The sequence below is a fragment of the Sinohyriopsis cumingii genome, chromosome 5 (genome assembly GCF_028554795.1).
Source record: "Sinohyriopsis cumingii isolate HCF-2022 chromosome 5, ASM2855479v2, whole genome shotgun sequence".
Classification (NCBI taxonomy): Eukaryota; Metazoa; Mollusca; class Bivalvia; order Unionida; family Unionidae; genus Sinohyriopsis; species Sinohyriopsis cumingii.
Window position 1 is genome coordinate 85,941,966 of NC_142965.1, and position 25,479 is coordinate 85,967,444.

Genomic DNA, 25,479 nt, shown 5'->3' on the forward strand with positions numbered 1-25,479 from the left:
CACAGTAGCTATTGGTAATCCTTACTCACAGTGCCTTTTATCTTACACCACTCTAGGGAAATGATGGTATGTTCTTATGTGACTTTTGTTAAGTTCATTGAAACTAATACACAGGGGAAATTCATCTATTGCATTATATGTATATAAAGCCTCCAGTACCCCTAAACAAATTACTTTAATAAATGCATAATGGATAAAAGCACGTTCTTTTGATTCTTGGGAGAGTGCTTCAGTATACCTGTCCGAATATTCTTGAAATTAGGAAGGACGTGACGGGTCTTCCTCACAGAAGACGTTACTTATCTTAGCTAGCCAAGGTTCAGATATGTTAATCCTATCAACACCTTGGCTGATCGATCACATATTTCAGTAGGATGTCTTAGTGACATCTATTGGATTTCATGAGTTGCCTTCACCAGCGTGTAATGCCCACTAACCAGCAGCGTGTAACAACACTGCATTGTAAATTAGCCGAAAACGGTGCGGACGACTGATCTCAAGAGGATGCTTTATAACTTTAGTTTGGCATCGAAAGTATGATTACATACTGAAGAGAATATATTACACGTGTATTTGAGAGAGAAAATGTATTAGTAGCAACACGGACCGGCGTTAGAAAATTGCTTATTTATGAATCCATTGCATTTGTTTTATACGCTTGTCTCGATCATGTAGGAACAGTGTTCAGATTTGAATAACATTAGTTTGACTGAATGTGGTGGCTTACCGCCGGACCCAATGAATTGCACAGACCTGAAGTACTGAAATATGTGATCAATCCGCCAAGGCGTAGCTTGGGTTAACGTATTTAACCTTTGCTAGCGAAGATGGCGTTACTTGGGAAACCTATACATTCGTTCACACGGAAATATTATTATAGTTACAATATCTGGACATTTACGGTTAGGACAGAAAGTAGAAATGGTTTTTCGTCCCGTCCTTTTGCAAAACATATCGTCTCATTTCTCATCAGTTATCGTGCACATGTAAATCAAAGTACAAATGATAATGACCTCATCGTCACATATTTCTTGCATTCACAGAAATGATGCATGGAATGATGAATTTGCAGAAATATATGGCCCGTCAATACATGAATTTTTTAGGCAGATATGCAAAACGATATATACAACTATTTTTAATTCTTAATTGCTTATCAAGCAGGAGTTGCTTTTCTCCCAAAAGTTACTGATAAGTTTCCAACTGTATCGTCTATCCAAACTGTAGACAAACGTATACAAAAGTTAGACAGCAGTAGACAAACAGTAGACAAACAGTAGACAAAAGTATAAAAAAGGTAGACACCAGTATTCAAACAGTAAACATCATTATCCAAACGTGTTAAACCAGAGGCCTGGGTTAAGCATTTTACAGTGAATGATATTGCGTTTGGGTCAAAATTCAAACTTATACAGTTTGGCCTATATTAAAGTTACTATATTTTAGTACACAAGAGGAATTATCTACTAATTCCGGCTAAACATTCAAGTTCAGGCTTATTTTGTCGTTTTGTTTCTTCAGAACCTTAATTATTATCAAACGCACTTATCTCTCTTGTCTTCACTCGAAAACAAAGAAAAAAACATTTCTCCTTTATTTCTTTGTGTCCAGACGCCGAGGTAACATTTCGGAGCTCGCCATTCTGAGTCTATAACGATGCCAATGATCAATTATGGTGGGTAACAAACTATTTGAGGATTTTAGAAAGACAATAGCAGCAGGTAATAGTGAATAGAGTTTTATTTAGAAGGTCTCATTCGCGAAAACAATGCTTCAACCAAACACGGACAAAAAGTGCTTTGCATACAATTTTGTTTGTGATTAATGTACTCATAAGTCAGAAAGATACATTGAGGCCTCTAATAAGTCAGTAAACCCAACTTGACATTATATCCAATTTATATGTGTCTTCGTTTCCTCGAGACTAACCTTGTGGGTAAAAATATGTACCGGTATCAGTTGGCAGGTCTCACAACCAACTATTTTATCTAGACCAATGCTATATCGTGTTCTTGGATGGTGTAAATGTATGGAGATAAAACCATAAAGAATGTTATGAGCATTAACAAAACGTTTTAAACCTAATCATGTCCATGTCACCAGAGCACCACGTCAGGTGGATGTTCCTCAACATGTGTGTATGAACACAATTCAAGACAACCAAAAGATTAGTTATTTCTGATCACTTTAGGAATCCGAACGCATCGTTGCGTGACGTATATGACGTCAGTATGTTTGTGCCTGCCTCCTGAAAATATATGGATGGATTTGTTTGTTTGTCAAGCATAACATCATCATATACAACTAGACTGTTGATATTTCCGTTATGATCATCAACTGATGGTGCATCAGCGATGTAAGTGAAAAATTCAATACCATCATTATCCTCATCCTCATCTTTTGCATTTTTATTAAATTCCTAAAATTATTATAGCATCGTTGTCATCTACGGGTGGTGCCCCTAAATCAAGTTTGTTCCATCTGAGCCATCTAATTATCAGGTTGAGCAGCAACTGAGTTTATCCAGATCCAGATGGACCTATGATAATGACACGAATAGAGTTTGGCAATGACGAATAATTCTTAACTGGCTCCTGCTCTCGCATTGCTGAGAAGTCAATCACATCCATGTTCTACTAATATGATAAGGATATGAAATTATACTGTTTTCGATGGAAAAATTCACTGATACAAGTGAATTAAAAACAACAGCAATTTTCCCAAAAAATGGTGAAGAATAATCGACATGCATTTACAGGTACTTTCGTGAAATGTGGTACAAACAAATACAGATTTGTGTCGTCTCGCGAGACGTCAAAGGGTAGTGATATTGCTAAGGGACTCAGAAAATTACCAGGAACACCACTGATCGCTAAAGGACTCAGAAAATTACCAGGAACTCCATGGGCTAAGTATCCTGGCGAAAAACATCTTTCGGGGTATAAATATTGTGGTCCTTGAACTCGACTTGATATTTGACTCGACAAAAATATCAACCAAAACGAAGAGAATAGCGAGTAAATGCGATTGATCAAGTGTGTCGTGCTCATTAAAGTCGCGCATAAAAAGCTAAATCTACTGCAACTACATATCGCAGACGTCACGTTTATTCACACGTTAAAGTCTTAAAAGATATATCTGTGGGAGAACCGCTAGCCCAATGGCTGTTAAGATCGGCGATGAGTGGTAAGTTAGTGGTGTCAGCGGGCAATTCATTGTCAATAATTGTAATAATCTTGTCAATTTATTATAGTCCAGGAGGATACTGGAAAGGTACAGCAGCGATCAATAAACTCGCAGATGCAGCCGGTATCTCACGTGATGTTGCCTAAATTTATTAGCCCGACAGGCAATATGTCAATTTTATCTATCGCCGCCAAGAAATTTTAAATACGGATGGTTTGATGTTATCACTCACAACTAAGGTCATTAGGTATATGTTTTTACGTCATGACACTGGTAAAAGTAAATGTCAAAAACGCACATACAAATCCACTTTGTTGGTCGTTCACTTTGCCAATAGATACAAACAAGCAGAAACGCTACAAACTAAAACAACAAATGAAGTTTCAGCCGCGTTTGATCGAATTTAGCCACGGTGGACTCTTGCGATGACCACAGTTGCTACAAAGTTGATCCTGGCAAAGAATGTCATGGTGCAGTAATATCGCTGATGAAGCAACATAAGGTTAACATGAGACGAGGGCACATCATTGAGCTATTTGATCGAACACTTGCTAGGATATCAGTATGGTCAGGAAATTTCCACAGACAAGAGCTCTCGTGAATGTGGTGCAACACTACCAAGTGGGATAGCCGAGTAAAGAGGTTACTCCTGGAATTTCTATGACACCCATCAGTGCAATCTCAAAGAAACATATACTATTAGAAACGGGAATCACAACGTCAATATTCTGTCTACGGGTATCTTCTGGGCGATAGCATAATGGGACTGATAGATCTGGAAATGTTGCCTTGTCAAGTGAGAATAATTTACTTTGAAGTGAATCACGAACTATTTTCCTATATGGAACTATCAGGTCAGTAGGTCAGGTCATATGTTCCAAAAATCATCGTTGTTTCTGGAATTGCCTCACGCACCATCTTGCATTGAGTCTGATTAGAAAATCGGTTGATCATTGATTGCAGCTTTATTGACACATATGCAAGCATCGAAGCTATTAAATGAGCAAAGTGTGGCGAATCACCATCATAGTAGCTGATATACCTAGCATGGTTCCATTTGATAGATGTACGAGTTGTCTATCCACAAATACACTTTTCGTGGTCCTATCGGCAGTTATAAAGTAGAGTTCTGTCTTGTCTGCCTCATCTATGATCATCAACGATGTAAGGATTCCACTGGTTATATCTGCGAGTGTTCTTGCAGCTTCTTCAATATCTCGTTGTATTACCGCTATGCTGTCCGACACAGTTCTTGCATCTCTGACAACACTGAGACGTTTGTTAATCGTTTCGATGTCTGACATCGCTGCTGTGATTGACGTCTTTATGTTGACTGAGTTTTGAATAAATTTCGGCGAGCCTTATACTGTCGAACATTGGACTTACAAATAAATCATCGGTGAATTTGTCAGGTTTCTGAAAGGTTTTGCGAAGATTTGTAAACATATTTGCATGAACGTCCACGTAATTATTTTGTTTCAGCATCATTGTCAGACGCTGGTTCTCTCAAAACACCAATTTTATTTCCGTTTATATTAAGTTCACCGGTCATTGCATAACCGGTTTTAGCAACGCGTTTACTTACCTCATTGCCGGTCTCGTTTCTGGTCTTCGTGATTGATATGTCCGAGTCTCTGATTCTTCCGCCATGAGCAAATGCTGGGATATTATCAGTGACAGCATCAGGAACTCGTCGGACAATATCAACCCACCTTGTATAGCTTGTTTCTAACCGTCCGTACTGATCCTAAAAAACAATAACTTCATTCTTTTCAACCACAGCGAGGTTTATAAGTTTAGCAAGGTCATCTTTAGTTGCATGTTTTGACAAATCAACATCACCTGGACTATGTTCTTATACTACCGCAAGCGGTAGAAGATCTCCCATAAATATGTGCCATTATAAATTTTTAACGTGTTCAAAACGACGATTGGTATACCGTTCACTAGTGAACAACTAGTGGTCTGTGACCTTGATGGATCTGTTCTTGCCTGTCTTGATGATGTTGAATGTGGAACTCTAGCTTTTTGTGAAGTGCGTGGCACTCAACCGATATAGCTTAAAAATTCTTTTGGTAGTGGCAATCCATATGAATCAAAACAATTAACACAAAATGTATCAACAGCATATGCAACCCAGTGAGTACTTGGGCCAACACAACCATCCAGATTTATGAAACCCATTTCAACGTGATTTGACAAGTAACTGATGAAGCATGACAAATCCTTTAACAATGTGTATATTTATTCGACAAGCAGCATCAAGCACATCGAAAGTGGACATAGGTAGCGTGCTAACACGCCGTTTTAACGCCATCGCCATTGTTAGCGATAGTGGTTTCCTGGTAGTCTCAGATCTTGACCGTACCGTGTTCTTGGTAATCTTAGACTTTGCCTGCTTGTTTTAGGTCAGATCGTGTCATGTTGCTCTCAGTGTCATTCTGGCAGTTTCAACAGCATTAAGCGGAGCTGCGATAGCAACCGCTGAAGCTGCATCTGCAATCAGTGCTGATATAGCTGAAAGAAGTGGAAATACACCACCAGTCTGTACTATATCATTAATGGCAGCCGCAGAACGATGAAGTCTGATACTGGTCTTTAATGTCTTGGCATTATTAAAGTGCCTCATCTGACGTTCTGACGTTCTGTCAGAGATAATTTATTTGGGCCAATGCTGTCGATTTCAGAAATATTTTTATACCATAATTGTTTTTCGATACTTATTGTTGCTTTTTAATATGATCAGGTGTCAGAATAACATAGATATGTATCCATTATATCAACTTTAACTCTTTCTTGCCGATCTTTTCTTTCTGGTTCTGGAATACGATCTTTAATTATCAGAATCTCAAGACGAGCTTCATCGATACCTTCTGATACATTTGGTTGAGTATCAGCTATATCTCGTAAAATCTGTTTTACTTTTTTAGTTCTTTCTACTATTATTCCGGTTGGAAGAAGACATTGAGCAGTCTTTCTAACTGGTTTAAATAATTCCGCCGCATCTTCTGCAGATTCCACTCGAACATCCTGACGCGCTCGTAATTGTTGTTTGATAGAATCACGGACCGGGAGATATTTCTTAATTGCCTCTAGTCGTTGTCGAGCTACTTTAGCTGTACGAGATTATATAGTTAGCCCCTAATCACTCATTATTATTGATATGTCAGCGATTTAATTATGTTACCTGACACCGTTACTATTTTCTATCCACAGAGTGAATATCGGGGGAACGAAGACACATAGACTTTGACAGACAAGGTCAAGGGGGGGGGGAATGACACGTTAGACGACTCGGTTTAGCTTTCCGACCGATATGTAAAATACCACCACCACCCCTTGTCTAAGTTGCTATTCCCATTTTATTAAAAGAAATTTTATGCAAAGCAGGTTTTATTCATTTTTGGTAGAAGCCTTGTTTTTGTAAATGGCACCTTCTAAATAATAGCCTGTTCTCCTTCCATAATGGCACAATGACAAAAATATCAGGAATTCACAAGCATGGCAAGTTTATTATATAATGAGAATGTAAAAACTCCTACCAAACAGATGTTTGAATTTTATTTTCGAAATGACTATCTAGTCTTGGCAGTGTTGCTTAATTATGACGACGTGCAGAAGACACACCAAGCAAGTTTACGGACCTGAAGTTGATGAGAATAAGCAGTGAATTTGTGGATACCACATATACTAACATTAACGGCAGAAACTTGTCGGTCTCCTCACTGCCATTTTGACAACTGTCTTCTTGAGATAAGGCATAATTTCCATAATCACTACATCGGAAAGGTCGTTGAGTTACAGTTCATAAAATTAGAATAAAGGTATGAAAACATTCTCTTCATTGTCCATATTACCAATACAAACAGCTTACCCAATTACTGATCCCTCTCTCAGAGGAACATAATACCTGTAGAGCGGAACCAAATAGAAAATAGGCTCTATTTCAAACCATGCAGTTCTAATACAGCAATACATATTTTTCAAAGTAATTATTCGAATGTGACCATAGCGTTAATTGTGAGAAGTTATGTGTTCTACTGACTGATTGGCAATGAGGATGTGACCAGATGGAATGGTACAATATCTGTCCTAAATATGGCAAGACAAAATGCAAAATGCCAATTGATAATTTATAACTGTGTGTTTAAGTTATATATATATATATATATATATATATATATATATATATATATATATATATATATATATATATATATATATATATATATATATATTCAAGCAGACAGGATGATAAAAAGAGAAGAAAAAACCCAAATGCATTCATATATACGTACATGCACGCATTGATGCATACATGTATTGAGTTTTAGTCATTTGTTTCCTGCTTTACCTGCACAAGCTGCCTTGGGACAGGGTCTATGTACCATACTATGCCCAGTACAGTTGTTGCCATGAGGCACCCCGTCAGGGAAAATGCACGTCCGCGTTCTTGTTCTTTCGCCATCTCCACACGTTACAGAACACGGCGACATCATGCCCCATACTGACCATACGCCATCAACTGTGTTTTGAAGTAGAATGAATATTTCACAATCATCAGCATTGCACTTCATTGTTTTGTGAGATGGTGGATAAACACCATATACTGGCACGTAAAAAAATCTTTGACATGGCTGTTGTAAAACAAATTATCTTATGTTGTGTTTCCTAGACATTGGGGAGTGCAATCTATATTTGATGGAAAGAAACAACCAAAGAGTATGTCAATATTTTATCATAAGTTCATATATATTTACTGGACTGGAATTATGAACAAGAATGCGAGATTCTTTGCCGACATATCTTGGAAGAGTCACTGATATACGTATCTTACTTGGTATACTTATATTCAGACGTATACAACTAACAAACAACATAACGTTTTGGTATGATTCCTATATTTTCTACCAAAACAACAGATGTCTTTTAATTGAAACTAACGCATGGCAACGAGCATTGTGCCCTGTTTGATTGTTGATAAACTTACTGTCATAGTAAATATGACCTAGTTCAGACACTATGAGAGGTGTTGGTTAAATCTGTGAGAAGTGCCACGTCATTGCACTTTAGCAAAAAATACAACCCTGAGTTTTAATACAAGAAACAACAGTTGCTTTATTAATCAGAATGAGAGATAATTTTGTTATTAGTTGCGATAAAATCTTTTGGAAAACAAGTTTTGAACTTGAAAGATAAGTGGGTAAATTTGTAATGTGAGTAATAAATTGTTCGAGGAAATATCTGAGACGAATCACTTTATACGAAATTTTAATTCTTTTAATTAACGATAGAGAATATTTATTCAAAGCGATATCATCAGAGTTTGAAAGGTAATACTTTTAAGAATAAGTTTGTCTTTTAGACGAAGAAGAAACTTTGAGAAAAATAATTATTGACTTGATTAAATTGTTGGTTCAAGATATTATAACTGGAAGCAATATTAAATATTTTACACTTTATGACAATTTAGTAGTGTCAGCAACATATTCAGTACCTGGGCACGGAGTTTGGTTGCATGACGTTGTTTCTGAGTGTTTGCCATCACAAGGATTACCACGCGGGACACCGTCCGTATAGGTGCAGTTCCTGGTTCGCACCTTGGTACCGTCTCCACAGGAAGTGGTGCATGTTGACCAAATGGACCATGAATCCCAATGACCATCCACTTTAAGTGAAGAGATTTAAAATTACACCTGAGATATAATTTTTAAAAGAATTATTATGAGCGCAGTTGCTATAGCTTAAGCACATATTAAAGTAGTTATACTATCTAGTGGGTTGTCTTTGATTGAAATAGTCTGGATTGTATATTTATATTGTTACAACCAAGGGTACTATAAGAATAGGGGCCCCGAGTGGCCGAGTGGTCTAGAGCGCTCTTCGTTACGGATCACTGCCATCTCACCTCTGTCTGCGGCGGTTCGAGTCTAAGATTCAGCCAATGTGGGCATGTGAGAAAGCTTGCCAGTAGCTTCTCGTGGGTCGGTGGTTCTTTCCGGGGTTTTTCGGATTCTTCCTCCACCATTAATACTGGCCGCCATGTATAGCCTATCGTGCTGAAAAATGGCGTTAAACCCTACAACAACAACAACTATAAGAATATCACCGAGGCCAGTAACGGGTAAAAAAGATGCCCTATATGTATATGAGTACCAAGCGAAGAAATTGTGTGCGTTGATCATGAATTGTCCAAGTTCGATTTAATTGACATATTAATGCAAAGTGAAACTTTGAAAGGAACTTACAGTATTATGAATGAAGTATTGTGAATGAAATACCTAAAGTCCTAAACGTTTTATCACTATTCTGTATTAAATACATTGCAAGAAAGTGTCTAACTTTCTTTGGTATACCATAGTACAGTGAATTCGTTCATTCTCGAATACACGTCAGCTTCCATACACATGGAAGGTTGCATTTAGATTTATAACAAAAACCAGCATTTGTTATTTCATGCATATCAATTTTTGTTATGACTCTATAGTTTTAAACTAAGTACCAGAAAAGATGAAATCAACCTGTTTTACAAAATTCAACAAATAATGTATGTCCCCAGAATGCAAAGTGAAACTTTGAAAGGAACTTACAGTATTATGAATGAAGTATTGTGAATGAAATACCTAAAGTCCTAAACGTTTTATCACTATTCTAAATGTTTAAAAGAAATTGAATTCCACTGATATTCCAAATAAGTTACAATAATGAATTTGTGGATGTGCATTTAGTCTCTTATGTGCTAATATATCAAGGGTCTAGATTGTGACGATGTCCTCGCAGTCTTTAGATATATCACAATAATATAATCCAAAATGACTTCATCTGAATTCACTTTAATTCCAAATTAATGTTACAGTTCAAGAACATTACTGAGCACTTTGGAATTCAAATGAATAATAATGTGAATAAATAAATCGACCCAAATGAAATAATGAGCACAACAATAAGAATGATTCTGCTTCAGATATTAAGGCAAGAATTAGTACTTTTTCAAGTAAACCATACTATAAAAACTAAGATACAATAAAAAGTCAGGGGTAGGTCAGTCTCCTCTATAAAATATTCAACGTTGTCAGCATGTTAAGGAAATTTCAAGTGGAAAACCAAGTCCTAGACTTAGATTCAAACAAACATGTTGACCTCTATTGACAATGACGTGAATATAAAATCCACGTTCATACAGAAATAATAGCCATGTGTTATGTTTTTTAGCAAAATAAATGTCGCTGGTCAGGTACAACTTGACTTTGGACAAGGTCAAGTACAAACTATAGATGTATGTAACATATAATCATTAAGAAAAAGGAACAAATAATAAAATACACACAACATTATTTTGAAATCTAATCGGTACATGTTCTTTGCATCGTCAATACATGACCAACTATTAAAGAACACTTAAATGTGACTGGGAATGTTAATGTAAAGAAGGTTTGTCGAAAATGGTACTGATCAATTTTAATGGTGCTGTTTTACCAGGACACATGTCACTGTTGCAGCCTGTTGCTTCTATGGAATTTCCAACGCAGTCCTTTCCATGGGGATGGCCACTTAAAAATAGACAAGAGCGACCTTTATATTTGTCACCTCCACCACAAGTGACCGTGCATGACGTCCATGCCGACCAAACTGACCACGAACCATCAGCTGAAGTGAAAGCGAACACTAATTCAATATAAAAAACAATAATACATATGTTAAAAGTTTCAGAATTTCACATTTTCGATTCAATTATCTCAGTCTGATTCTTAAAATAGACTCATGTATTCATGTAGACTGTTTACTAAACAAAACAACCTTTCCAGTATGTTTCTATATGGCAAATTATCACTATATACTTGGTTTAGTACGTCACAAATATTCATTTGAGTCACGTAAAATGTCCGTTTCCGATTCCATACTACCCATTGGGCATGTCTAGAATCACTCCTTTTACATATTGTACACTTGCATGGATCAGCTAGTTGCCACTGATAGCTGCATACCAATTTAAGATTAACTTTAGTACTGTATGTAGCTTGGAACAAGTAAGTTATTAGTGTTAGAAATGCTTCCTTTCCCCAAATGCCTTGCAGCACAACTGATACGAACACCATTATTTTTTCCCCACAGAGTTCCAGCTTAACCGAAGACGTTTTACTGAATAGAAGCTACCTAAGCTACATAAATTAGAAGGTAAACACGACTACAGTCGTAAGCCATGATTAATACCAACTACTTTATATATTTAACGAAACTTTCTTTAAGAAAAATGACATAAAAACTGTGAAAAAAGTATGTACTTGTACCATACCTGTGCACAGGTCCGTGTTGCAGAGCATGCTGTCAGTTTCGGGTCCAGTGCATTTAGCACCATGTGGATGTCCTGGCGGAAATTCACACGCGCGTGCTCTGAATGTGATGCCACCGTCACATGACTGTGTGCACTGAGACCAACTGGACCATTCTGACCATTTGCCATCCACTTTAAAACAAATGTTAACGGTAAAACATCGAAATGTAACACAACGTAGTCATCATTGTAAACAATATAACATACGGCAATAAATTGGATGATATTATGAGTTCATAATGAACATTGTAGTGTATCCAATGGTAAACCATCTGCTTTAATGATATTTGGATAATATGATATAATTTGAGAATTCACTTGGACATTATCTTAACAACCTATTACTGAATTGCCTTGCGTAAGCATTTATTATTATATGTTCCCGATGCGTGCTGCTGAGGCAGCAGCGAATTAAAGTTAGGGAAGAAAGGATATGCAATCTGAGCGCGGAGCATGCCATTTTTCGCACTCAGTAATGTACAGTTATATTGTATAGTAATTTATTACACTTTTACCAACTCGTGTAAGGATCAGAAAACAAACATACTGGTAAAGCAAAAAATAAAAACAACAGAAAAAAAACACACAAAAAACAAATGCAACAATGACCGTTATGGAAAGTAGTATTTATTTATATAGGGATACGACAAAATTAAAGAGGAAGTGATGTGTATCATAGATTTGGAATGACACATCATGTCTGAAGTAGAATCTAAAATCCATTGAACACTTTGGGTCTTAAAATCTATAATATGACTAATTTCTTGCACTTATTGTCTCATTACAAATCGACAAAAGACAGAAACTGCAAAAGCCTAATGCGGAACAAAGTCGAAATCAAATTGCGGATGTTCATGAATATGGAAAAAATTCAAAATTAAATTTGTAAATAAATATTTTGTTATCTTCCTTTTGTCAACTTAATAGGGCCGAATTTGTTGAGAAGCTTGGATAATTTAAGCATAACACTTCTAAAGCGATGATATACACCCGAAATAACAGTTGTACACGTTGTCAATTAATCAATTATGTTATACCTGTGTTACTGTATTGTCACAGACGCAAATTATGAAAACCGCTGTATAGGGTAGAAAATAGTAAAGCACACAATGGCCATATTTTACTGAATATTGGACGATGTTGTGAAAACGTCTTCCAGACTAATGGCGTCATCTCATCAAAAACTTTCAAAAATCGGATAATTAAACAAAGATGTAACAAATATACGTGGGATTTATTTTAAGAACACGATAACAGAAGTAATATTGTGCCAGCTTTTCACATGACAAATATTATTTTAGAGAAAATAAAAGATATTGGCAATATATTTTACAACTGAAACACTATTTTATATTTCATATCTGCTAATGATCTTGGGTAATGCCTATTTATACACCTGATCAAAGCGAGTGCCTGTTTAGAGTAAATGCCTACTTGTAACGGTGGCAAATCCAGTTTGTTTCCTTGCCATTTTTGCACACAAATACAAACACTGTTTATATCCTTTTCTCGCTCTGTCTATACAGTTCACATTAAACCATGTATATAACATATCATGAAATATGTATAGTCAAATAATAAAAATTAAGATTGGCGCACCTTCACCAACACCAGAATTAAAACACATTTTAGTACGCCTTCAAACCCAGAAAAAAAGATATATGACTAAGCCCTTGATAAATGAATCATAACGAATAGAGATTCGTGCAATGTTCCACCTATAATGGAGACATAGCTAAGTATATACATTTGTATTAAACAAAACTGGCTCTACATATGTTGAATAGAGAAGATATGGTTAATATCAGATAACAGTTATTACATATTTTACATATAAAGATTTCACGGGAATAAACGAAAGTACAAGATGAATGTTTGACTGGATAAAATACTTAACAATAGCATTGCGCATGGATATGTATCATCCGCTGTAAAGAAACCCATAGATCTGTTTGTCTGAAAGGGTTAAGAACACTTGATCATTTTAGGAAAAGAAATCAGAATGTAGCATTTTTCTTGTATGCTATGACGTCAGTGTTAAATACTGCCGAAATATGATCAGATACCCTCATGCTACAATATTAATTGATTTGAATGTTGTCAGGTATAAAATCCAGTACATGCAAAAATTGAAAATGTATTTGTTATATAAGTAGGCATGGATAAATGGAAAATGCCTCACATAAGCGAGTGACATTGCAGAAAGATCGACTAAGTATTACAAAGAACTCTACAACCATCAGTCCACAGGAGACCCAGATGTGCTTGAAGTTCCAAACTCCTCAAATGATGATGCTTTCCAGATTCTCAAAGAAGAGGTGGAGTCAGCAATAATAAGCACTGAAGAATGGGAAGGCAGCTGGAGTAGACAACATCCCAGTTGACCTTGTCAAGAATGGGGGGGGGGTTAATCAGTGAAAGAGCTACTAACAAACATCTGCAAGAAGATCTGGCAGACAGGTGAATGGCCAACACAATGGACCCATTCACTGATTTTAACACTTCCCAAAATAGGCAATCTCCAGCTGTGCCAAAATTACAGAACTATCAGTTTGATCGGCCATGCTAGTAAGGTAATGCTGAAGATCATCTTGAACAGACTGAAACCACAAGCATATGAAATAATCGCTGAAGAACAGGCCGGGTTCCGGAGTGGAGGAAGCACAACAGAGCAAATATTCAGTCTCAGGGTTCTGTGTGAAAAGTACTCGCAACACCAACAAGACATCTACCATGTGTTCATAGATTTCGAAAAGGCCTTTGACAGAGTGTGGCATGATGCATTGTGGGCCACAGTGAAGAAGTATAAAATGGGTCAAACGTTAACCAATGCCATCAAGCAGCTGTACGCCAAGGCTACCAGTGCAGTAATTTCCCAAGGTTCTGTGGGGGACTGGTTCGAGACAACAGTGCGAGTGCGTCAAGGCTGTCTCCTATGACCCACGCTTTTCAACATCTACTTGGAGCGCATCATGAGCGAAGCCCTGGAAAACCACTGTGGGACAGTCAGCATTGAAGGGCGTAACATTACCAACCTCCGCTTTGCATACGACATTGATGGGCTGGCAGGCAGTGAAGACGAGCTTCCCATCTTAGTGAAGAACCTGGATGAAACATTTTCCAGATTTGACATGGAGATAAGTGCTGAGAAGACAAAGCTGATGACAAATAGTGGCAAACAAATCTCAGCCAAGATTAAAGTCAGAGGACATGAACTGGAAACAGGAGCCAGTTCAAATATATTGGTTCCATAATCACTGAAGAGGGATCAGGAGCCGAAATTTTGTCAAGAGCAGCACAAACAATGGCAGCTATGTCAAAGCTAAAACCCGTCTGGAGAGATAAGAACATCTGTCTGAAAACTAAAATCTGACTATTGCGAGCTCTAGTCATCTCACTCTTTTTGTATTCATGTGAGGCCTGGACCCTGACAGCAGAATTGCAACGAAGAATCCAGTCACTTGAAATGAGATGCTACAGAACCATCCTTGGCATCTCTTACATGGACCACATCACAAATGAAGAAGTGCGTAACACTATCAGGCGCAAAGTAGGCCAATATGAGGACCTCCTCACCACCGTCAAAAAGAGAAAGCTGAACTGGTATGGCCATGTCACTAGAGCCAACAGTCTATCCACAACAGTCCTGCAGGGCAGCGTCCAAGGAGAGGTAGACAGAGAAGAAAGTGGACTGACAACATCATATAATGGACCAGGAAAAGTTTTGCGGAGACACAGGCATTGGCACATGATCGAGACAAGTGGAGGGAACTGGTCAAATGTTCAGCAGCACAATGCCTCGACGACCACATGATGATGATAGATAACATATCGGAAGGGTGGAGAGCACAGCAGTAGGAACCGTAGGTGCAGATTAGACAAACTACATCAATCATGTTAGAACAACTGAAAAAGTGAAAGTCAAGTTGGCAAAGTAATATGACTTTAACATGTTGGTCCTAAGGACTATAAATATAGATTGCGATATGCTGTTGAAATTTACCATTTTCATGTTTGGTATCATGCAAATAATGAAGCGAAACGGACAGAAACATATCAATGAAAATGGAGTGACTTTTTCTATACGCCAGAAAAAAAATTAATAGAACGCAAAGTCTTCGCAATAACATAGTTCGGTACATATAATGCCAGACGAAATTTCAATTGTGAAATTAATAGACGACTAAAAGCGAATTTAAAGTGTCAAGTCTTTTTCATTATGATATTGAATGGATCCTCGTAATGCATATGCGGATAAATTCAGCTAAGTATGGTCGCCATAGCTGTTAAGGATCGACTACATAGAAAGTTGATACAATGTGTATGATGTGTATGGTACAATCGGATACATATTGGACAATCAAATAAGACAAACACATTTCGCTAGAACTTTGTTGGAACTGTAAAATAATCCAGAAGAGAAAAAAGCAATAATTTACAGAGGAAAAAATTGTATTCAAACATCATGTTATGCGCTGAGTAAACCTGCAATGTAAGTATACGACATATTAAAAACAATTAAAATCCTGTTTTTTTCACATAGGAGAGGAATAATAGTGTTGTTTAGCAAACATTTTGTACATCAGTAAGTGGAACATAATTGAAAAAGTTGGAGTTGGTGAAGCTCTATCACAAAAGCTGTGTAACCATGATGACTTGACGTGTATATATTAAGGTTCAGCACCTACTGTATTCAAGTTGAATATTAAAATCTACACCCTTCCCATTGGCATAGCATGTTTGGATTAGCATTTGAAGCAAGTTTTAATTTATGGGATTATATACATGACACACAGGTTGGAATGTGGCAATGTGTTAACAGACTTGATGCATCACAATGATATAATCCAACATAAATACACCTTATTTCCAAAATGGTGTCTTAGTCTGAAAATCAAAGAGCATTTCATAATTAAAGTAAATTATTTAAATAAGTGAATTTTCTCAAATTGAAAAGAACACAACAGAACACTGATTGTACTTTCGGAGGTTAAGATCGGAGCGATTATTTCTGTTTTAATATATAACAAATATAAAACAAAATCTGTTTACAGAGAAGTCGAAGGTCAGAATCAAAACTGAATCTGGAACTCAAACTGAAGTAAACATGTTTACAGTTAATATTTATCTTAACACGTAACCTACAATGATAGATAAAACATTACCTTCATATTATGCTGTTTACAAAATAACTGTCGTTAGTCACGTAGATTCTTACAATCTGTAGCAGTGAACAAAACTAATTAAACACACATTGCAAATTAAATATACATAACAGTAGATTTCATTACACTTGCATAACTATTTCAAAGACTAACCGCTAACTCCAGAAAATGTAACTCCAGGCAAAAAACGTTTGTGTATATTGAAAAATGAGTAGAGGGTGCGCTATCAACATTAAGAAACTGTTGTGTACATTGATGAAGGAGCACTGGGTATGCGATCAACCTTAACAAACCGTTGTGACCGCTCTGGTAGCTTAGTGGTTAGAGCGTCCGCCTCGGATGATGTAGGTCGTGGGTTCGAACCCCGGCCGAGTCATGCCAAAGACTTACAAAAATGGCACTAACAGCTACATCGCTAGGTGCTCAGCGTTAAGGGATTAGTGTTAGGACTGGTCGGCCTGGTGTCAGGATAATGTGACTAGGTGGGACACCATGCGGCGTGTCTGCGGTATGATGCCCCAGTGCTAGACATCATTATAAACTGCCACACTGCAGATATCGTAGCGATATAACTGCAAAATTGTTAAAAGCTACGTTGAAATGTCCTAATCATATACACACACACACTGTTGTGTACATTGATCAAGGAGAATATGGTACGCTATCAAAATTAACAAACTGGTGTGTACCTTTTTAAAGGAGTTTAGGGTACGCTATCAACATTAACTGGTGTGTACCTTTTGAATGGAGTTCAGCGTACGCTATGAACGTTAAAAAACTTGTGTACATTGGTAAAGAAACAAACAATATAGCATTCACTACCGACGCTTGATATTTGACACTTCGATAAACAAATAGAGAAAAAGATATAAAGACTACAAAATATATATAAAAACTTTTTTTGCTATGGCAGCAGAACATTGCATTTGCAAGCAGAGCAAACGTTGTTGACAAATTAATTATTACAGCGTTTTAATAACATGAACAGCAAATTAAATAAATTAATTTATGGTGAATTTGAGATGTCGGACTCAACAAAATGTTGTCAGAAGTATGCAAAGGACTAATGTACAAATTTTACAACAACTTCAGAAACATACGTCTCATTTTAAGATTTGATGACTATGTAATGTGTTAAAATTAGTAATACCAGATTAAGCTGGATGAAGCTATATTGTCAGCGGTCAGAGTAAAAATGACTAACATTAACTTTATTGAGCATGCGTGCTTTTGTTTGTCATCAAAATATAAATTAGTGACGGCTGCAAATTGCTGCTGTATTTAGAAAACCTGAAAATTATTATTCGGCAGGCAATATCTTGTCAACGAAATATATTACATTTTTGTGTAGCAAAATATTTCTTTGTAGGTTTATCCATTCTATCTGTATAGCATTCACAAATTTAGTAAACGTACATGTGATAACTCAAGCGAGAGGTTTATTGCAATTATGCTATCTCAATAATTCTCCCCCCAGTGATGTAATCACACAAGAAATGAGTACGAACATCATTATAATTCTTCTTTCCCATGCATTCATTTGATTTTGTCTTCTTAATTTTGAGCTTGCCGTACACTGATTAGCAGCATTTGGAATACCATCTTTTGCAACGCTGATATTAATCGTTGGGTTGAATCCTAGTTTACACGAGTCTTCTGATATCTGTAAATTATTATTATATCGGTCGATAATGCCTGTTTTCATAACTTTGTTATTTTGTAATAGAAAGTCTCCTTCACCGAAAAACATTATATTTGCTTCTGATTCAATTTAGGGTCCTGGAATTTTGTCATAACGGCTTCATGTGTTGGAACGATGCCGTCTCAAATTTAATACCTCTGTTAGGTCAGTAATTGCTAGTTATTTGAACTTGTTCACATTAGTTGCAGATTACGTAACTCCAAATGGTTTTGAAATTGATCTTGCAAAAATGTTTTTAGGATAATCCGTTGCTGTCTTGCATAAAGAAGCATGTCCACTCATTTTTCAATGTTACAATTAAAGTCGTTGTATGGTAATTTATCCTTGCACTTCCACCAACTGAATCCAGAAATGTCCTTTTTTCGGGGTAACTGGTTTTTCCCAATAAATGTTATGCATGGTTTATTGTAAACCTATTCTCCACTATGAGTGTTTCTGTTCTTTCTATTATTATATTTCCAATTACGACGTTTTTGAAATATAATATTCTTAGTTATTAATGTAAAATGTCTTAGAGCAAAACTATGTCTTAGTTTCATACGTGCCTTGAAGGAATTTATTTTTATATTTTAAAATATATTTATATATTTATAAATATATTTATATTAATATTTTTAATATATTTTAAAGTTTGGTTGAAATTCACTGACCGGTTTAAAAGATACGGCTAGTTAATTTCAAATATTCTTGTAAATAGTATGATCTAATAAAATTACCATGGCTAACGGAATTGTGAGATCGGCAAGCCTCATCATATTTATCCCTCATACATTGGTCTACTGGTTCGATGTTGCAAATAAAATTCATTTTGGAACCATGAAAAACAGCGATGTTAAACTGCATAGTAAATAATGACGATCAGATCAGGATATGGAGACACATGACGGACTAATCTGTCAGATATTTGCAGCCTATTTCGAAAATGTCCCACTTTCCACTAGGGCAAATACAAACTATAAATGATTTTCTACCTAATCTCATACGTTATCAAGATACTCCAAGATAGTGCAAATATATGTGCATTTTCATAAAAAATAAAATTATATCCAAAATAAAATCCAATGCATCTGACAACTATCAAAACTTCGTGTGATACTTATCTTGTCACATAACCGGAATAGACTAAGTACCTTTACCGGTGCAAGCAATTACCGCTTCCACGGGCGAATCTCTTACAAATATGGTAACATCCTGTGCATAGGAAAGGTCGTTGATTAAAGGGAAAAACTCATAAAATTATCTCTTCCGAAAGTGCTTAGGAGCAGAGTATCTTTGACTCGTCTTTATAGTTTGGAGTGTTCCATTTTTTGTTTCTTCAGTACTGTTATTCATTGCATTGTCAGGAAACTAATTTGTTGTCATTATATCGCCTTTCATCACGTGTACCACTTTTATGGATGTATTGGGGTGTACCTCTTTTGCTTTTTGTTTTGTCTCGGAATCTGAACGATGTGCATCTTTATTTCATACATTGCTCTTTGGCATACCTTATGATGCTGTTACTTTATTACTGATTCATTTGTATTTAATCTAATAGTTTGGCCTACTATGACCGAGTGCAAAGTTGCGTGTTCTGTCCCTTTTCCTATCATTAGGTGTCTAACCAATGATTATCAGTTAGACAAATTCTTACAGGTTTAGATGAAATACACAAAGTTGAGTATTCTAATAATTTTGTTGTGATTGTAACAGTTGCATGACCAATATCGTTTGGAGTTAGTAATATATGCATCAGTATAAATGAGTTCAAGGTCATAAAATTAGAAATAGTTTATTGGACAGGTTTACGATGATGAAACCTACGTGACAGTATCCCACTGTTCTTACAGCTTCTGTAAAAACCATCGCGATTTAAGCTATTCACCTAGATGCTAGAATTTAAATGTGTTTTACTACAGCAAAACCTTAACAATTCTTCAGCTATTATTTAAAATTAATTAATTAATTAATTAATTAATTACATTATCCTCGTTTGGTCCCAGGTGTTTTTCAATATCCCCTCACATAGTAAGTGGGAAGTCAATAAAACGAGCGGACTATTCTTAATGAGCAGCAATACAGAGCACAACTTTAAATGATTAAAAAGAACATAGTTTGAGACGCATGGGTGATGTGCATTTGCATGACTTTACAACAAAATTACAAGGAATGATTAATTAATACACAGATGGAGATTTTGTACAGCAGTATAGAGTTATCCATAATCATTAGGTATTTGATTCTATTAGGGCTGTTCACTTTTCGAAGAGAATATAGTGTCAGGTAATGTAAATGAAGAGTAACCAATAACATCTACTTCTCGTGATTTACTGAGTAGACTTGTTCGTAACCAATAACATCTACTTCTCGTGATTTACTGAGTAGACTTGTTCGTTCTGGGTCACATAATTACATAATAATCAGTACCTGAACATGCATGTATGTTGCATATACGGGCAACCTCTCCATCACCAACGCAGTCTGACCCTCTGGGGTTGTTGTCTGGAAACACACAATCTCTGTCTCTTGTTTGTGTTCCTCCACCACACGTTTTGCTGCAAATTGTCCACGTCGTCCAGACTCCCCAACTGCCATCAACTTTACAAAATTAAAATACTTCTTAAATTCTTTGGCATGTTTTAGACATCTATTAAAGAATGATGGCATATAAATTTTAGTTCAAAGCGTTTGTGTATAATGGACTGCTTCTCGTACACCATACATTTATTTACAGAGTTTGAAAATCTGGAATGATCTCCCACAGTTAATAGTTGAAGTATCCGAAGGATTACTATCCAAGGTAGGTTAAATAAACATGAGCACAATCATCCCTTTAAATACAAATCTGCTTGCCATGAGTTTACTTCAAGCAAGGACAGGTTTATGATGTATAAAATGCGTTATGATGTGCTAGACTTTTACGAAGAAAATTCCAAATCTCAAAACGTCTTGACTCGTATGATTGTTTCATTGCAAGCTTACCAAGGACACACAAATACTCAAGTTGGGATGCAGAAATAAACAAAGAAGAACGAAAATGTTTATAACTAAAAATCATTAGACTTCTATGTTTATTGATGTTACCCTCTGATGTCTGATGGATACAACCGCTCTGTGATATCTCTACTTTACTCCATTGGCACAAAATAGAGAAAAGCCGTGAACAAAATCAAAGGTTTCTGCTTTAAAGTACGTAACAAAAAGGACATCTACAATACTTGTGACAATCCAGTTTATCCCCTTCACTCGTGAATTATGTCCATATAGCCACTAAAAATACCTAGATATCCTCAAAGTAGTCAATTTAAATATGTCCGTATAGACACTATAAATACCTAGATATCCTCAAAGTAGTCAATTTAAATATGTCCGTATAACCACTAAAAATACATAGATATCCTCAAAGTTGTCAATTTAAAAATGTCCGTATAGCCACTAAAAATACCTAGATATCCTCAAAGTAGTCAATTTAAATATGTCCGTATAGCCACTAAAAATACCTAGATATCCTCAAAGTAGTCAATTAAAATATGTTCGTATAGCCACTAAAAATACCTAGATATCCTCAAAGTAGTCAATTAAAATATGTTCGTATAGCGACTACAAATACATAGATATCCTCAAAGTAGTCAATTTAAATACGTCCGGATAGCCACTAAAAATACCTAGATATCCTCAAAGTAGTCAATTTAAATATGTTGAGTTGTCATGATCGCTTAATGGAGACTTTAAATTGGATCATTCTTAATACCAGTAAAGATATTATCGGAGAGGATAATCAACAATTTGGGGTAAAGCAAGTTCTTAATGCTGAAAGTGCATCATCCTGGATTAAAGAATGTTTAGAAACATTTGAAAATTAGCCCTCGCTCCTATTTTGGAACTGTTGTATAAGATATGTATTTCGCAGAAATTGTTCGTGATTATATTTCAAGGTTGCCATTTACAGCGACATTTGCATCCAAAATACACTAACGGGAATAAGTTACGCCCTTGTAAATAGTAATTATTTTGTTCTAAAGATATTTTACAGCTATGATTTTCAAGGAATATGGTTTAGACTCCGGTCAGTCAAATTTCTTATGTTTAATCACATCTATATATATCTTCTATACATCTTTTTATGACAAGAATTTACCTGGACACTCTCCGAAATAGCAGTGTCTAGTTTCATTTGCTGATCCCGTACAATCGTTTCCATGATCGTAACTAGTATCGAACTCGCATGTCCTGTACCTCGACTCAAGTCCGTGGCCACAGGTGTGTGAACAAGATGTCCACTTTGACCAGTGTGACCAATACCCATCCTCTAGGAAGAAAAGACACTAATAGTTATATAATTAACTCTTTTTGTCGCAGATTGAACTAGGGCTAAAATATTTCTCGTGGAGTATTACAAAGAGGGTATGGGATAAAAGTAAAGAAAAAGAAAAACAATGTTGAAATGTCAATCACAAGGTCACAAAACTAATTGGTGCATCCACAGAGAGAGAGAGACAGACAGACAGACAGAGACAGAGAGAGACGAAGAGAGAGACAGAGAGAGAGAGACAGAGTTATATAGCTAGATAGATTAACGGTAGCGAACCATGTGGAAGAAGAAAGAAAAGACAGAGTTATACAAAATACATGTAGGGAGAGGAAAAGTTAGCTTATGCTCCACTCTTAGTTATTATATACATTTTGTGTTCGCCTAAAAAGTCAAAACTTAACCATGTGTTCTACTCATGCATGGGGGCTAGCATATCGCATTAAAATATATGTTACGAAATAGTTCACTTGGAAGGTTATACATTGTCCTATTGACAATGAACAGTACAAAGAGTTTAATATAAATAAAGGTTAAGCTTTGAATACTAATATATGCATAAGGCTCAAAAATCACACAACTCCTGCTTTCATATTTAGAGTTTAATTTCACGGAGTCAAAAGTGAATTTTCAAACGATGAATAACCTGTGATTAGCTGACAGTAAACGTGATCTTAGGCTCAAACGGAAGTCGATATGTTTTCTGTTTGTTTGATCTGATTGTGAAGATGTAGAAATGTAAATAGCCATTTTATTAAAAGCGTTAGTTGAAGACGTAGAACTTACTCGCACATGGACGTGGATTACATGGCACCAGTTTGTAGTCAAGTCCATTACAATCTGAGTCAAAACCAGTACTGCATTTTCTTGTCATTTCTCCGACCCCCGCATCACACGTTACCGAGCATTGGACCACTTCAGTTGACCATTCTGACCATACTGATTTTTAAAGGAGCAGAGGCGTATTAACCATTAAGCAGACTAAGTACGTGCTTAGGGCACTAGGGCCAAAGGGAGCACCACAAAGTTGAGAAAAGGGTGAAAAGAAAAAAAACGAATGAAGATTTGTTAAAAAAAAGGATAAAACTAGTGCAAATTGATCATAATGTTCTGCTTCTTGATCATAGTGCACCCTAGGGCTATCTTCCCAGGTGTACGTGGAAAGGAGGGGGCACCAAGATTTGTCAGTGCTTAGGGCACCAGTGAGCCTTAATCCGCCACTGGAAAGGAGGCATTTAACCAGATATTAATTCTTACCGGATGCTAGCAAGTTTGTATATGAACTTTCTTTTATGTCTTTATATAATATTTTCGGATTTCAATCAGTTTCTTGTATGGACTAATGTAGTGTTTTCCTAATTGCATTTTGTTTTCCAAAATGAAACGCGACGGCACTAAATTGGGATTCTAGCCTTCAATCCTTATATTCTTTATATCTTCGACATTGGTATCCTTAGAAATTAATTAAGCAATGAATGCCTTTAATTGGCTGAAATAGGATGTGTGTATTACGCTAACATCACGCGCGGTTCTAATCTGGATCACTTAACTTTGTTTCCATTCCAACAATGTAATATCAGAAGAAAAGATATATGCAAGACTAACAATGAACTTTAGAAGCACGAATCATTATATATTTATGCCTGTATACTGATAATGTCTGCTTTTTCATTAACATATATTAAATAAGGCATATTATAATATAAACAGAAAAGCTTATCACACAATCAAATAAGTTGATCGGAAGTAAATAAAGTTAAGTCGATTTAATTTTAAACCAGTTACAATCATTTTATTCTTATCTTGCGATATAATTGGTTACCTCCTGGGAGTCTTGTTCCAGTTATGGTAGGTATTGGGGATGTACTTGCTGCTGCAAAAATCAAAATAATAAACTTATCTTGTATTTTGAATATTTGGCTTGTTCTGAAAATGACTTGCTCTCCATACTTAACACCGATTGAGGCATGTGTGTATATCTTTTCAAAATATTGTTTTGGAAATTGATGGCGTTTAAAATAAAATCTAGATACAAGACAAGAAATATCCAATTCAAATCATTTGGAATAACGACTATGAACCAATGCAACACTGATTATATATATATATATATATATATATATATATATATATATATATATATATATATATATATATATATATATATATATATATATATATTTATATATAATCTAACTTCACAACTTCGATCTATTGTCAGCGTATATTCGCACACGGTAAGTATTGCATCAGAATATTATCAGATAGAAATTCTCAGAAAATGATAATTTCCACTCATCTTACAATACAAATTACCTTGACATGAACCCTGATTACATCTCTGAACTTCATGGGTTGAACTATCATACAAATTACCTTGGCATGAACCATGATTACATCTCTGAACTTCATGGGTTGAACTATCACCGCAGTCCTGGTTCGTTCCTGTGTCACACGTCCTGGCTCTTGCTTGAAAACCTTCATCGCAGCTCGAAGAGCAAATTGACCATTCTGTCCACGGAGTCCATGCTGCATATTATAAGACTGTCATGGTAATGCTTTTTAAAAGGGAGATACATTTATTTTGTATTCGTTGTTTATACACAGGTTTTCTTCATATTTCTATTTAGCAAACAATAAAAGACAAACACAAAAACCAACAAATGAATCAGTTGCTTGTCTTTATGTAGATGCAATGTAAAACGCTGATCTGATACGCAGCAACATATGGTACAAATGCTATTTATAAAGGGAGACGAAAATGTTATGGTCTTCAGTGAAGGTACACCTTCCTTTTGACGCAAAT

The 25,479-nt window shown here is 36.0% G+C and overlaps 1 protein-coding gene across 1 annotated transcript in view; it reads right to left on the reverse strand.

Moving 5' to 3' along the window:
* Positions 1 to 25,479, reverse strand: part of LOC149799666 (SCO-spondin-like) — a 123,598-nt gene that overhangs the window by 90,745 nt on the left and 7,374 nt on the right. Inside the window, exons 5-13 of the mRNA XM_089959020.1 lie at positions 25,050 to 25,202; positions 24,496 to 24,546; positions 23,460 to 23,612; positions 22,503 to 22,673; positions 20,792 to 20,962; positions 11,480 to 11,650; positions 10,663 to 10,833; positions 8,684 to 8,854; positions 7,541 to 7,711 (exon numbers count right to left, since the gene is read on the reverse strand). Of these exons, the coding sequence (XP_089815146.1) occupies positions 7,541 to 7,711; positions 8,684 to 8,854; positions 10,663 to 10,833; positions 11,480 to 11,650; positions 20,792 to 20,962; positions 22,503 to 22,673; positions 23,460 to 23,612; positions 24,496 to 24,546; positions 25,050 to 25,202 (1,383 nt within the window). The remainder of the gene's footprint in view (positions 1 to 7,540; positions 7,712 to 8,683; positions 8,855 to 10,662; positions 10,834 to 11,479; positions 11,651 to 20,791; positions 20,963 to 22,502; positions 22,674 to 23,459; positions 23,613 to 24,495; positions 24,547 to 25,049; positions 25,203 to 25,479) is intronic.